The 15,566-nt window shown below is 45.8% G+C and overlaps 1 protein-coding gene across 2 annotated transcripts in view; it reads left to right on the forward strand.

Moving 5' to 3' along the window:
• Positions 1-15,566, forward strand: part of NSG2 (neuronal vesicle trafficking associated 2) — a 70,178-nt gene that overhangs the window by 18,982 nt on the left and 35,630 nt on the right. The window contains exon 2 of one of the 2 annotated variants that reach the window (XM_059699226.1): positions 642-680. The exons of the other annotated variant lie outside the window; for it this stretch is intronic. Within the exon in view, the coding sequence (XP_059555209.1) occupies positions 658-680 (23 nt within the window). The 5' untranslated portion in view covers positions 642-657. The remainder of the gene's footprint in view (positions 1-641; positions 681-15,566) is intronic. 2 annotated transcript variants of the gene reach the window in all.

The following is a 15,566-nucleotide window of genomic DNA, read 5'->3' on the forward strand; positions in this document are numbered from 1 at the left end:
CAATAATAATTAGAAACGGAACGCCGTTTTGTAAACAACGTGACACTAGAAACTCATTACTGTTTGTGTAATAGTGCATCAATAATGGCAGAAATTGTTTGCAATTATGGCATATATGCCCGTGTTCAGATTAGTGATGCTCTATTTTACTTTTCTTACCCAATTAAGAAAGAGAAAGAAAGGAGCAGGAGAGTGATTAGGAGAAAAAAGTAGTCAGTGGTGTCTTAGGGGAAAGGATGTTTGACTAAGCGGCGCCGTGTGCAAAAACCCGGACCGTGTTCTGAATGTTAGTCCAGATCCAGTAACGTGAGTAAACATGCTGGGTCAGACCTAGTCTTGCTCTGGCCGTAGCCTTGAACTTGCGGGTTCTCTGGTGCCTCAGCAGAGGCTTTCTATTAACCACCAAACACTCTGGTGAGGATTGTGTAACAACTAAAAATAATACGCTGTGTTTTTCAGAAACAGCCTCTTACAAACAAAGATATCCTTGTAATTCGTTATTACAATTTTAAACAGATTACAAAAACTAATAATCCCACCTTTAAGATGGATTATAACTTATTCCCTAATATGCATTTATTAATGGGAAAACCTTTCCTAGAGGCCCACTTGAATTTCCTTATATTTTATATTGTTTCTAGACTGAGATTACACAAGATGAATCTTCTCATCGTCTTCTGGTAAGAATCTATTTTGATAACAATTATAAAGTATAGACTTTAACCCTTTGAGTGCCAACCAATATCCTAGGAACTATGCTAAAATTGCCAAGGAATTTTTGCTGATTTTACAGCAGTTTAGGAAAAAAATTATGAATCGCAAGTAAATGAAGTTACATATTCAAAAACTTAAGGAAACCTTTAACTACATTTGTTTTCATCTTTGACATATATTGTTTACTGATTGTATTATAAAATACTAGTAGAAAAAAAATTTGAACAAAACATACAATGTTAAAATAGAGGGACACCCTTCTCTAATATCTTCCACAAAATCGTCGTCTTCACAGCAAGAATTGACATATTTAGCAATATCACTAATAAAAGCAGACTTAGAACTGGACGCCATTTCGAAGCTTTAGGTCTACAAAGTCTGAGTAAACTTTATAAAATCGTAGTACCTGTAAAAATTAGGCAGATAAATGCCAGTGGTCAATTTTAGAACTACAAACATTCGGCATCGTAAGTAATCTGCACGTAGGTGCCATCTGGCAATACAGAGTGAACTACTAGCATCTAATAGTGACACTGCAGGAGGAGCGCGATGGTGCTCCCGGCACTTTTGGCGAAAGACAGGAGAGCGGGATCGCGCTCCCCGGCACTCTAGGGGTTAAAATTTCCCCTTTATATCCTACTTTATCCAACCCTGAGTGTATACCCATTGCTAACTCTAGCCAGTTTCCTTCCTGAAACCAGGGTTTGGCACATAGTAGGCACTCATTAAATATTTGTTGACATTTAATGAACTATCTGGGCCCCATGTCTGCAGTGCTATTGAAACTGCTCTCTCCATGGTCCATCGTTTTCCTTTCTGTTCCTGTATCTGCTCAGTTCTCTTCTCTCTCTGTGCCCCCGTTGCTGCATCCCGCGGTGACAGGTCCTCTTCCTGTCCAGCATGAGGGCACCGTGGCTTCCATTCTTTGGGCGCTGAGAGGCGGGCTTCCTCATTTCTCTTATGATGACTTCCCAGAGTGGCAGTCACACAGCGTTCTCACGAAATAGCACAAGCAGTAAGGACTGTAAAGTAATTCCTAGTTTTGTTTCTTCCTTTAGTTATAATTTAATTACGACGAGACTAGGATTTGTGGCAGCCTGTTCTTCTGTGACCGTTCAGCGAATCTGCCTGTTTCCCGTGGAAGGACACGGCGCCCGGGCAGATGGCCCAGGCCTTGCCTGCCACGCAGTGTCCAAAGCCCCCGGCAGGGCGGGGCCCGCACCGTGGGAATGTGCTGGGTAACTTTGAGGCTGCTGAATTCTTGGGGAAAGCTTCCAGATTTAGCTTATGAAGCTCAAATCCTTGTAAAATGAGACATTTACTTGTTTATGCTGTAATTTGTGCTGCACAAAGTTTTGTGGTGAATGTGAATGTTCATTTCAATGTCGGCTTTTTTTATGTAACTTACACTACTTGACATAGTCAGGCAACCTGTTTTAATGATTGAATGTGTCAATATTTATTAGATTTAAAACTAAGTGTCAAGCTGGATCCAGACTCAGTGCCTCACTGTCCCAGAGCCCTGGGTAGTGGAGACTCCTAGGGAAAGAAATGTTCTAGATGGGCGCTCTACATCTTTTCATTGTTATCTAAACATTCCTGGTGAAAATGTATTAAACCTCTGTTTTTTTAATAGAACATAATACAACTTTTCTCTGCTGACAATATCTAGAAAGTACTCACATCTGATCACAGTGCCCAACCCCTTCCGCCCGCCTCCCTGCCTCTCCCACTCAAGGTAACCATCACCGCATTTGTGCACATGATTACTTTTCATATCGCTCTATTGCAGTGATCTATATGTCTTCCTGAAAGTGCGTCTAGGTGTCTGATTTTCTAGGAGGCACTATGTCGCATGTGCTCTTTTCGGACTTTTCCTGTTACTTTGTAACATTCACGCATATTGCTGACTGCCACTGGGGTTCGCTTGTTTTGCTCTGCACTTTCTAAAAGTCAAGAAACGTGAGGGAATCGCCACGTTCCTGGGAATAATGCGCTCTGAGCCCCGATCCTCTCCCTGTTCCTCAGGATAAACTTACTAACCACTGGCTTGATCTGTTTAATTTTAAAGATGATCCTAAGTGATCCCTGTGCTGTTAGGACTCCGGTGTGTGCCTAGAAACATTTATATTCCCACAGAAGTTACAGCAGGAAATGAGTTCACCTGTGGGCGCTAAGGGACGGGCTGTCTCGCGGCTCCGTGGAGCACCCTCACTCCCCTGTTCTGTCCTTTCTGAGGTTCTGAGTGCGAGGGACACTCTCATGTGTCTGGAAGTGTCCCAATCTGATCTCAGGCGGCTCCATGTAATGGTCACTTGTTAAGTTGCACTTCCTGTGACCCTGCTGTGCCCTCCTAGGACTCTGCCTGGGATTGATGACGTTTAGAGAAACCTTTTAAACAGGTGACTGGATGAGCCCCGTGTGGGCGTGTCGTTTTAGTATTTGTGTTATGTGATTGAGTACAGGCCAGAAGCCAGACCTTTTATTTTATTTTTTAAAAATCACCGTGAAATGGAATCTTCTGGACATCAAGAGACAGAGACCGACTGAAAGCTGAACTTATCCCAGCAAAGGCAATGCCAAGTGCAGGAGCCACAGACATGCACTGCCCACCCCTTCTTGCAGGCGGGAGCTTCAGCTACACGCCATCTGGGGCAGAGGCGGGAGTGGGCCAGCCTGCACGAGGCTCCTGCCTTTTGTGAGCCGCGTTCAGGGCCTTCTTTAGTGCCGGGAGCCGGTCCATCCTTGCTGTTTCAAGGGACCTGGCATATATGGCATACTGTTCTTAATATGTTTGCTCACCTTCTTGGCGCTGTGTTTTAACCAAGGTCACCTCTCCGAGAAAGGTTGAATCCCCAGGTAGGGATTTTCCCCTGAAGTTAGGGAGGGAATAAAACCCCTCAACTAAGTGCCAGGCGGGTAATTAATCCCTTTAACTACGAACAATCATGCTTAAACTACATAATCTTTTCTCCCTGGGATGGAGATAAGAAACGCCCTAACCTTTGTAATAGAGATTGATAGGATTGAATCAGCTGGTATAAATACAGTTGTAACAAGACAGAAACACTCAGAAATTAGAACAGAATCAAGAAGACAGAATCTACACGGAGCCTAGAGACAGAAGAACTTTGCTGGAGAGAGCATGCCGGAGGATCCTGGAGAGGGACTGGCCTCGGAGCCTAGAGACAGAGCCTAGCGGGAGAACATGGCAAGGGATCCTGGACTGAACCTGACTACAGAGATTGGCAGGAGAACCTGACTGGAACCTGGACACTGAACCTGACTGGAGTACCTGGACAGAACCTCTCTGGAGATTGAGACCAGAACTTGGCTGGAGATCCGGGCTGGAGATCCTGGCTAGGCTGCTGATCAACTGAACGCTGTCTCCGTGTCATTCCTTCTTCGCCGACTCCGTCCACACCTTTGGGGACCCCTGGACCTGCTGGGGTTGGACCCCGGCATATGGCGCCCGAACAGGGACCCCTAGGTAAGCGCCCCGCACTCAGGACAGATAGGACTCCACCGTAGGAAGAGGGTGGATAGTCTTTGCCCCACAATCGGGACGGATCAGACTCCACCATAGGAAGAGGGTGGATAGTCTTCGCCGACTCCGTCCACACCTTTGGGAACCCCTGGAACAGGATTCCCCTAGGTAAGCCCCCCTCCCCCATTGAGAACCCCCACACTCGGGACGGATCAGACTCCACCGTAGGAAGAGGGTGGATAGTCTTTGCCGAATCCGTCCACACCTTTGGGAACCCCTGGAACAGGATTCCCTTAGGTAAGCCCCCCCCATTGAGAACCCCACACTCGGGACGGATAGGACTCCACCAGGGTGCTACAGACCCCCCTATAGAGGATAAGTAGGGTAAGAAGGTGGATAGTACAGAACTTAGATTGAGAAGATGTGCCATACTGAGTCCAAAGAAAGAAGACTCTGTATTGATTCTTAGATTGAGAAGATGTGCCATACTGAGTCCAAAGAAAGAAGACTCTGTATTGATCTTTAGATTAAGAAGATGTGCCATACTGAGTCTAAAGAAAAAAGACTCCGTATTGATCTTTTAACATATATGCTTGTTAGCAGAGGAATTAAGGTTACTCCCAGTCAGACAGAACATTTTATACAATGCTGGGGTCCAACCCCAGCAGGTCCAGGGGTTCCCCAAAGGTGTGGACGGAGTCGGCGAAGAAGGTATGTCACGGAGACAGCGTTCAGTTGATCAGCAGCCTAGCCAGGATCTCCAGCCCGGATCTCCAGAGAGGTTCTGTTTCGGATCTCCAGCGAGGTTCTGTAGCCATGTTCCCTCACTAGGTTCTCCAGCCAGGTTCTGTCCAGGCTCTCCAGTCAGGTTCAGTGTCCAGGTTCCAGTCAGGTTCTCCTGCCAATCTCTGTAGTCAGGTTCAGTCCAGGATCCCTTGCCATGTTCTCCCGCTAGGCTCTGTCTCTAGGCTCCGAGGCCAGTCCCTCTCCAGGATCCTCCGGCATGCTCTCTTCAGCAAAGTTCTTCTGTCTCTAGGCTCCGTGTAGATTCTGTCTTCTTGATTCTGTTCTAAGTTCTGAGTCTTTCTGTCTTGTTACAACTGTATTTATACCAGTTGATTTAATCCTATCAATCTCTATTACAAAGGTTAGGGCGTTTCTTATCTCCATCCCAGGGAGAAAAGATTATGTAGTTTAAGCATGATTGTTCGTAGTTAAAGGGATTAATTACCCGCCTGGCACTTAGTTGAGGGGTTTTATTCCCTCCCTAACTTCAGGGGAAAATCCCTACCTGGGGATTCAACCTTTCTCGGAGAGGTGACCTTGGTTAAAACACAGCGCCAAGAAGGTGAGCAAACATATTAAGAACCGTATGCCATATATGCCAGGTCCCTTGAACAGCAAGGATGGACCGGCTCCCGGCAAATTCCCCCTTTTTTATTTTTTAAAAGCAAGCATTAAAAAGAAAAACCTGAAACGCCCTCTTGTATCCATTTTAAGAGTAGGATTGGCGCTTTCCGTTATTACCTGAGTCCTGATCTATCATCCCAGGGAGAGCTTGCCAATCCTGCACTTTCCCAGGGTAGAAAGGCTGCAGTGGGGTTAAGGATAAGGCTCCTTGGGCCTACCTTCTCCCATGCCTCTACATTTACCTTTCCGGCACCTTTCCTTCCTCAGAAAGCATGGACGTATTTCTTGTATAAAATGTTCCATCTGACTGGGAGTAACCTTAATTCCTCTGCTAGCAAGCATATGTGTTAAAAGATCAATACAGAGTCTTATTTCTTTAGACTCAGTATGGCACATCTTCTTAATCTAAAAATCAATACAGAGTCTTCTTTCTTTGGACTCAGTATGGCACATCTTCTCAATCTAAGTTCTGTACTATCCACCTTCTTACCCTACTTATCCTCTATAGGGGGGTCTGTAGCACCCTGGTGGAGTCCTATCCGTCCCGAGTGTGGGGGTTCTCAATGGGGGGGGGGCTTACCTAAGGGAATCCTGTTCCAGGGGTTCCCAAAGGTGTGGACGGAGTCGGCGAAGACTATCCACCCTCTTCCTACGGTGGAGTCTGATCCGTCCCGAGTGTGGGGGTTCTCAATGGGGGAGGGGGGCTTACCTAGGGGAATCCTGTTCCAGGGGTTCCCAAAGGTGTGGACGGAGTCGGCGAAGACTATCCACCCTCTTCCTACGGTGGAGTCTGATCCGTCCCGAGTGTGGGGGTTCTCAATGGGGCGGCTTACCTAAGGGAATCCTGTTCCAGGGGTTCCCAAAGGTGTGGACGGAGTCGGCGAAGACTATCCACCCTCTTCCTACGGTGGAGTCCGATCCGTCCCGAGTGTGGGGCGCTTACCTAGGGGTCCCTGTTCGGGCGCCATATGCTGGGGTCCAACCCCAGCAGGTCCAGGGGTTCCCCAAAGGTGTGGACGGAGTCGGCGAAGAAGGAATGTCACGGAGACAGCGTTCAGTTGATCAGCAGCCTAGCCAGGATCTCCAGCCCGGATCTCCAGAGAGGTTCTGTTTCGGATCTCCAGCGAGGTTCTGTAGCCATGTTCCCTCACTAGGTTCTCCAGCCAGGTTCTGTCCAGGCTCTCCAGTCAGGTTCAGTGTCCAGGTTCCAGTCAGGTTCTCCTGCCAATCTCTGTAGTCAGGTTCAGTCCAGGATCCCTTGCCATGTTCTCCCGCTAGGCTCTGTCTCTAGGCTCCGAGGCCAGTCCCTCTCCAGGATCCTCCGGCATGCTCTCTTCAGCAAAGTTCTTCTGTCTCTAGGCTCCGTGTAGATTCTGTCTTCTTGATTCTGTTCTAAGTTCTGAGTCTTTCTGTCTTGTTACAACTGTATTTATACCAGTTGATTTAATCCTATCAATCTCTATTACAAAGGTTAGGGCGTTTCTTATCTCCATTCCAGGGAGAAAAGATTATGTAGTTTAAGCATGATTGTTCGTAGTTAAAGGGATTAATTACCCGCCTGGCACTTAGTTGAGGGGTTTTATTCCCTCCCTAACTTCAGGGGAAAATCCCTACCTGGGGATTCAACCTTTCTCGGAGAGGTGACCTTGGTTAAAACACAGCGCCAAGAAGGTGAGCAAACATATTAAGAACCGTATGCCATATATGCCAGGTCCCTTGAACAGCAAGGATGGACCGGCTCCCGGCAATACAAGAAATACGTCCATGCTTTTCTGAGGAAGGAAAGGTGCCGGAAAGGTAAATGTAGAGGCATGGGAGAAGGTAGGCCCAAGGAGCCTTATCCTTAACCCCACTGCAGCCTTTCCACCCCGGGAAAGTGCAGGATTGGCAAGCTCTCCCTGGGGTGATAGATCAGGACTCAGGTAATAGCAGAAAGCGCCAATCCTACTCTTAAAATGGATACAAGAGAGCGTTTCAGGTTTTTCTTTTTAATGCTTGCTTTTAAAAAATAAAAAAGGGGGAATTTGCCGGGAGCCGGTCCATCCTTGCTGTTTCAAGGGACCTGGCATATATGGCATACTGTTCTTAATATGTTTGCTCACCTTCTTGGCGCTGTGTTTTAACCAAGGTCACCTCTCCGAGAAAGGTTGAATCCCCAGGTAGGGATTTTCCCCTGAAGTTAGGGAGGGAATAAAACCCCTCAACTAAGTGCCAGGCGGGTAATTAATCCCTTTAACTACGAACAATCATGCTTAAACTACATAATCTTTTCTCCCTGGGATGGAGATAAGAAACGCCCTAACCTTTGTAATAGAGATTGATAGGATTGAATCAGCTGGTATAAATACAGTTGTAACAAGACAGAAACACTCAGAAATTAGAACAGAATCAAGAAGACAGAATCTACACGGAGCCTAGAGACAGAAGAACTTTGCTGGAGAGAGCATGCCGGAGGATCCTGGAGAGGGACTGGCCTCGGAGCCTAGAGACAGAGCCTAGCGGGAGAACATGGCAAGGGATCCTGGACTGAACCTGACTACAGAGATTGGCAGGAGAACCTGACTGGAACCTGGACACTGAACCTGACTGGAGAGCCTGGACAGAACCTGGCTGGAGAACCTAGTGAGGGAACATGGCTACAGAACCTCGCTGGAGATCCGAAGCAGAACCTCTCTGGAGATCCGGGCTGGAGATCCTGGCTAGGCTGCTGATCAACTGAACGCTGTCTCCGTGACATTCCTTCTTCGCCGACTCCGTCCACACCTTTGGGGACCCCTGGACCCGCTGGGGTTGGACCCCGGCACTTTAGCTCACTCATTTATTGGTGTAATGCTTACTGAGGACATATTATGTCCTAGGTTCTGTTCTAGGCACTGGGGGAGCAGAAGGGAAAAAAACATATTAAATGTCTGGCTTCAGGGGAAGACATAATAAACACCTAAAGTATTCAGTATGTTTAAAGAGCAGGTGCTATGGAGAAAAATAAAGGGTGTGTTGAGGGCTGCAGTGGAGGGAAGGCTCCACGCAGAAGGTGACATGGAGATGAAACTGGAAGGAAGGAAGCCAGGCGTGCAGAGGCAGGACCCTGAGGCTGGAGGAGCGGGAAGAAGAGGTCCCAGGGCGGGGGTGGAGGGGGGGTGAGAGGGTAACAGACGCCAGACTGTGTGGCACTGTGTTGAGGATGCTCCTTTTCCTGAGTGAGATGAGGAACTGTCGGAGCGTTTAGAGCGGAGTAGTGACGTGAGCCGCCGACCTTTAACAGCTACTCCGGCAGCTGTTTTGAGAAGGGACTGGTCTTAACTTGAGAGTCAGTGAGGGATGGCCTTTCTCCCTGTCTTCTCATCTATAATAATAAGAGCATAAGATGCTAATTAGAACGGACATCCTTCTGGATGACCCACAAGGGCTGAGCCCTTTGCATGAATTTTGTGCATCGGGCCTCTAGTATAAGCATAAAAAATCAAGCAGGTGGAACTGCTCTGCAGAGAGGGACTTTTCTGGGAAATCTGCAAATTCTAAAGCTCTCTTTCCTTGGCAAACACATATAGCCCATCTCCTGGGAGGGGACACTCACACTCTTGTTGCACTTTAAGAACTACAGGTATATGAAACAATACTAAAAATCTCTAATAACCGGGGAAATGCACAAAACCACAGTGACATCTCACCTCACACCTGTTAGAATGGCTGATATCAAAAGACAAAAAAGATAAGTTTTGGTGAGGATGTGGGGAAATGGAACCACGTGCACTGTTGGTAGGAATGTAAATTGGTACCGCTACTGTGGGAAACAGTACAGGGGTTCCCCAAAAACTTGAAAATAGAACTGCCATACAATCCAGCTACTCCAGTTCTGGGTGGGGATGAAGAGGAAATTAAAACAGTGTCTTGAGGAAGTAACTGAGCTCCCAAGTTGACTGCAGCATTATTCACAATAGTCAAGATATGGAATCAACCCAAGTGTTCGTCAGTGGGTGAATGGAGCCCAGCTGGCGAGGCTCAGTGGTTGAACATTGACCTATGAACCAAAAGGTCATGATTCAATTCCCGAGTCAGGGCACATGCCCAGGTTGCGGGCTCCATCCCCAGAGTGGGACTTGCAGGAGGCAGCCGATCAGTGATTCTCGTCATTGATGTTTCTATCTCTCCCTCTCCCTCTGCCTCTCTGAAATCAATAAAAAAAAATATTTTTAAAAATCTGAAAGTTTAGAAAAAGGATGAATTGATAAAGAAGATGTGATACATACATACATGCGCGTGCGTGCGCGCACACACACACACAATGGAATATTAGCCTTTTAAAAAGAAGGAAATTCTGTCATTTGTGTCAACATGGATGAGCCTGGAGAACAGCATGTTAAGTGAAACAAGCCAGGCACAGAAAGACATGCTGCATAGTTTCACTTATAGGTGGAATCCAGAAAAGCCAAGCTCATAGAGTAGTGGGGGCTGCCAGGGGCTGGGCGGTGGGGGCAGTGGGAGCCATTGGTCGAGGGTACAGTCACTCAGGATGAGTGGTTCTGGAGCCCCACGGCACATGGTGACTGTAGTGAATACTGCTGTGTTGTCTATTCTAGTCTCCCTTATGCTTTCTGTGGTTTCAGTTACCAAGAGTCAACTGTGGTCCGAAAACATTAAATTGAAAATTGCAGAAATACACAGTTCATAAGTTTTCAATTGCATGCCATTCTGAGTATGTGCGATGAAGTCATCCGCCTTGGTCATCAGACCAACTGTCGCAGTGCACCAGTGCTCATGCTCAGGTCACCCTTATTTTACTTACTGACGGCCTCGAAGTGCAAGAGTGGCGATCCTAGCATTCACACCTGTCAAAGAGAAGATGTAAAGAGCTTCCTTTAAGTGAAAGGGCATCTATGTATAGGAACAAGCAGTGTATGTAGGCTTCAGTACTAGCCAGTTTCGGGCATCCACTGGTCTGGGAAGGTATCTGTGCTTGATATGCTAGATCCTAAATGTCATACACACACACACACACACACACACACACACACGGTAACTGTGAAGTGATGAATATGTAAATTAGATTAATTGTGGGATCACTTCACAATGTATACATATATCAAACCATTACATTTTACATCTTAAATATGCACAATGAGTGCTTATTTGTTAATTATACTCTAATAAAACTGGGAGAAAAAGTAATAATAGGTGTTTATAGTGTGCTCATCCTCTCTGGTGGATCAGAGGGTTTCAGGGCCATAATGGGAATCTTCCACAACTCGGACTTCACCACGTGGCTTACTAGCCTCTTACAAGCTCACTGCTTTTTAAAAAAGGTAGTTTTTGTCCAGCCCATGGCTCAGTGGTTGAACATCAACCTGTGAACCAGGAGGTCACGATTCGATTCCTGGTCAGGGCACATGCCCGAGCTGTGGGCTTGATCCCCAGTGTGGGGCATGCAGGAGGCAGCTAATCAATGATACTCTCTCATCATTGATGTTTCTATCTCTCCCTCTCCCTCTCTGAAATCAATAAAATAATTTTTTTTTAAAGTTTGTTGTTTAGAACTCAAATTTTTTTTTTCTCTAGCAGAAAACTATTCATGTTTTTTCCATGAACTTAAAAATAATTAACATGTTTTGGGGAGACGAAAAAAAAGTATTAAGAAAAGATGAAAATCACCCATAAAAACATCTAGGAAAAAAACCCTATAAACATTTTAGTGTCTTTAAATCTTTATATTTTCGCATAGTTGAGATGTTTATACAATTTTATTCTTTTTACTCAACATTATAAACATTTGCCATATTGCAACATTCCATGACATAACTTTTAATGACTGAATAGTATTCATCAAAATGAATGAACCAAAATGTACTCATCCACCCACTGGTTAACATGTAGGTTGCAAGAACTCAATCCCAATTCTTACCCAACCACCATTACACAAATAATCATGCAGTTTTAAAGAATGATCCATATTTCAACAGAAGAACAGAGTATGAAGGGAGCATGTGCACGAGAAGCCAAATAGAGTCTGGGGTCTCAGGGAGACTTCTCTGAGGAAGTCATGTCTAAGTGGCTCTGAAAGACCCTGGGACATGGGAGGGGTGGGAAGAGCATTCCCTGAAGAGGGCGCCATTTTCGTGCTGAAAGTCTGGGTTGGGGAGGAGTGTGTGTGTGGCGTCAGGGGAGGGGGAGAGTGGCAGGAGGTGATGCTTGTCAGGTAGGCAGGAGGCAAATCATAAAGAGCCGTTGAGGATAAGTTTAAGATTTTAGTCTTTATCTTAAAAAAAAAAAAAAGCCCCTATAGAGTTCCAGGTAAGGGGGCAACATCACCAGGATTTCGTTGTACAGACATGGCTTGGACTCTGGTATGGAAAACAGGTGGGCGAGGGGGGCGATGCAGGTGTCAGGTGACCTGTCAGCTCGGGAGGGAGGGGGGGTAGGAGGCAGCACAGAGACAGACGGTGGGCTGATTTGGAGATGTGGGAGGGAGGAACAGCGAGCTGGTGACTGAATGAAGGAGGGAGGAAGATGTCAAGAACCCCTCTCTTTCCTGGCGGGGGCAGTGGATGGATGATGGGGCCACAGGAGGAGGGGCAGGTCCAGGGAGTGCAGTTTGGGGACACGTTGAGGCTCAGCTCAGTGCCTCTGAACCATCCAATGAAGATGTCAAGGAACAGTTGTATTTTGGGATCTGAGTCTATAACCCGACAATCAAGGGGTCCACGTTGCCTGTCATTACTTGAGCCAATTAAGCAGAGAGAGAGTGGAGTCATGTATGAGTGTTTATTCCAATACTTCTGGCAATATGAGAGCAGCAGGTCACCCACAAAAATCTCCTCTGTCTCCCCTCCCCCAGCCCCACCCCCCATAAGCCAGCTGCTTATATTGAGTAGAAGGGCAAAGATTACACAGGGAAGTAGGCAAAGTGATATGCCAAATGGGCAGTTTACAGGTAATACAGGCTGGAGATTTGCAAAGGCCTGTGGGTAAGCAAAGGCTGGGGCTCTTCAAAGGGCTGGAGGCTCTGGTTTCTGCAACAGGCTGTTCATCTGTCCATGACAATAGCCTGCATCTCCAGGCGAGCTCCCAGGTCCCCGGTGCAACTCCCAGCCAGGTTAGAATGTGCCTTCAATAATCAGAACAAAACCATCACGGTTAACAGAGCTTGATTAATATTTCTCACAATTCTAGCTGGTCCCCAACATTCTATTTCTGCCCCTATCAAGTCCAGAAGAAATCTCTCTGCTGGAGATCGCATTTACGAGTTATTGGCATCTGAATGGTATTTGAAGTCACGAGGTGTGATTGTCAAGTATGGTGTGGAGACAGCCTGGAGCAGAGCCCGCGATGGGAGCTGCGCTGCCCAGGTAGATCGCCTTCAGGACTGAAAGTCTTGTCCCTCTGCTGTTAGCTGGCACTGAGCTGTTGAGCTGTGACCCTGTCCGGGTATTGCCCTTGGCTGAGGACAGCCACCTTGCCCAAGTCTTAACCTGCTGGGGAAGGGCACCCAATCTCGGTGAAGGACGACTGCAAAGGGCCAGCCTAGCTGCAGAGGACCCGGGAGACGGCTGAGGGCTTTGCTGGGACTATGTTGCCGTTCAGGTTCTCTGCCTGACCAAGTCTGCTTCCTCTCCTTCCCGCTTCATCCTGAGCGCTCTCCCTAGTAAACGCCTGCATTCCAAGCTCTCAGCGCTGGCTTTTGGGGAACCTGTTCTGCAACCCAGACTTTCCACTCAGTGGTGACTTGTTTTACAACACAGACTGGACAGCTTTTGTTGAAGAGACAGCTGAACGGATCATGTAACAGGAAGAGAGCCTCGGAATGCCTTTTAAAGACAAAGTTCTAGACAAAATACAAAAACTCGCATCAAATTATTTCTTCCCGAGTGCATCCCCAGGCTTCCGTGGGAAGAGCTCTTTGTAAGTCACCCTGCTTGTGTGAGCTGATGTCAGTTTCACCCACAGGGCCTGCCTCCTTCACTTCGAGGCCCCGTCCTCAGCCCTTCCAGCCACTCGGAGGAGAAGTTGGGACTAGCCTTTCTGCCGTGGCCTCTCTGCCTCGCCATTGGCCTTCCCCCTTTAAGTCCGAAGTCCGCAATGACCCGTTTCCTTTTTAAGTGGTAAGAGAACCCCATGCTTTTCATCGCTCTCTGACTGCTGTTATTTGAAATTTAAGTATAGAGCTCCTAGCAAGGGTCTGAGCATAGCTTCCCTTCATGCTTGCCTCTGGGAGAGTCTTAGAACAGATTTCTAAAAGGCTTATGTTTCTACCACACCATTAAATTTGGGATAACATTCTTAAACTGACAGCGTGATTTATAATGAGGCATTTAAAGTGCTTTTATCATCTCTTTCATTGGAGATATATCTATACATGGAGACAAAGCAAAACTCTCAGTGCTGAGACGTGATGACACTGATCACAGCAGACCCGGCTCACTGACATGTATGTATGTAAAGTAATTATTTTCACACACAGCCTCCTCCTCTGAGTCCTTTGGAAAAAGACTTGCATTTGTTCACTTTCCTCCCACTTCCAGTTCTGACAGGAGTGTCTCAGGGAATGGGAATAAAATGTGAAAAAGGCACCAAGTGAAAGTAAAGACAGGCTTAGCCTCTGATGGGCATGGGGAAAAGGAGACGCAGGACAAGGACACGAATGTGATAAGTATCTCTTTTCCATGGGAGGAGATCAAAAGAATTTGTTTTATTCTTCAGGCTGAGAGGTGGCTGTCAGTTCAGGGATGTTTTTTGACATTAAAAAATCACCAGCCCAGCTGGCGTGGCTCAGTGGATGGAGCGTCGGCCTACGGACTGAAGGGTCACAGGTTCAGTTCCGGTCAGGAGCACATGCCTGGGTAGTGGGCTCCATCCCCAGTGGGGGGTGTGCAGGAGGCAGCGGATCAATGATTCTCTCTCATCATTGATGTTTCTATCTCTCTCCCCCTCTCCCTCTCTGAAATCAATAAACATATATTTTTTTAAAAAATCACCAAAGGGGGAAAAAACAGCACCCCATGTATGTGTCCCAAGTAGCTAGGGGGGAAAGTGTATGTAGAAAACAATGAAGGAAATCACAAGAAATAATAAAAATAATAAAAAATGTAAGACAATTGTCTTATTGTCAGACTTAATTATAAGTATTTAAATTCCCATGTTAAAAAGGTTCCTTAAAATGACCTAGTCAAGAAATAAAGTGCGATTTTAAAAGGCTGGGAAGAACAAATAGGATCTGTAGAAGGAAGGGTTCGCAACTGTATTTTAGATAGAGAGGAACTCAAATCACAAAACACTAAATGGACAAATAGATTATTTTACGTTCATTAAAGCAAAGCTCACAAAAAGATGCAAACTTGTGAGGCTAATATACCAAATAACATAGTTTTAATGCAAGGAGAAATGTCACAGCAGTAATGGCACATAACAACACCCCTTTCTAATTCCTTGACAGGTCAAGCAAGTAAAAACAAAATCAATGAGTGTACAGAAAATTTAAATAACTAACAAACTTGATTTAATAGTTATGTATAAAAATCTATATTTATATAGAATATAATTTCTTTCCTTATGTTCAGAGAATTTTCACAGAAATAATTCATATCTTAGACCACAAAGAAAATGCAATACACTCCCCAAAGCAGAGAATATACAGAAAACACTCTTGGACCACATGCAATAAAACTAGAAACTAGTCTTAAAAGAGAGAAATTAGCAATGAGAAAAATAGCATTTAGAAATTAAAATGAAAAACAAACTTATTTTACTGAATGACTGGAGTCAGAGAAGCAGATCTTTAGTTATAAAATAACTGAGGAACTGTAATGAAAAAGCAAATATTTCAGAAGTAAATTAAAATAAGAGCATTAATTTCTTTCATTACCAGACAGGGACAAGGCAAATCAATAAACTAGATATTTGTCTCAGGAAGTTCAAAAGAGAAAAATGAGATAAACTTCAGGAAATGAGGGAGGAGAAAAATAAT

Source organism: Myotis daubentonii, chromosome 5 (assembly GCF_963259705.1).
Source record: "Myotis daubentonii chromosome 5, mMyoDau2.1, whole genome shotgun sequence".
Lineage (NCBI taxonomy): Eukaryota > Metazoa > Chordata > Mammalia > Chiroptera > Vespertilionidae > Myotis > Myotis daubentonii.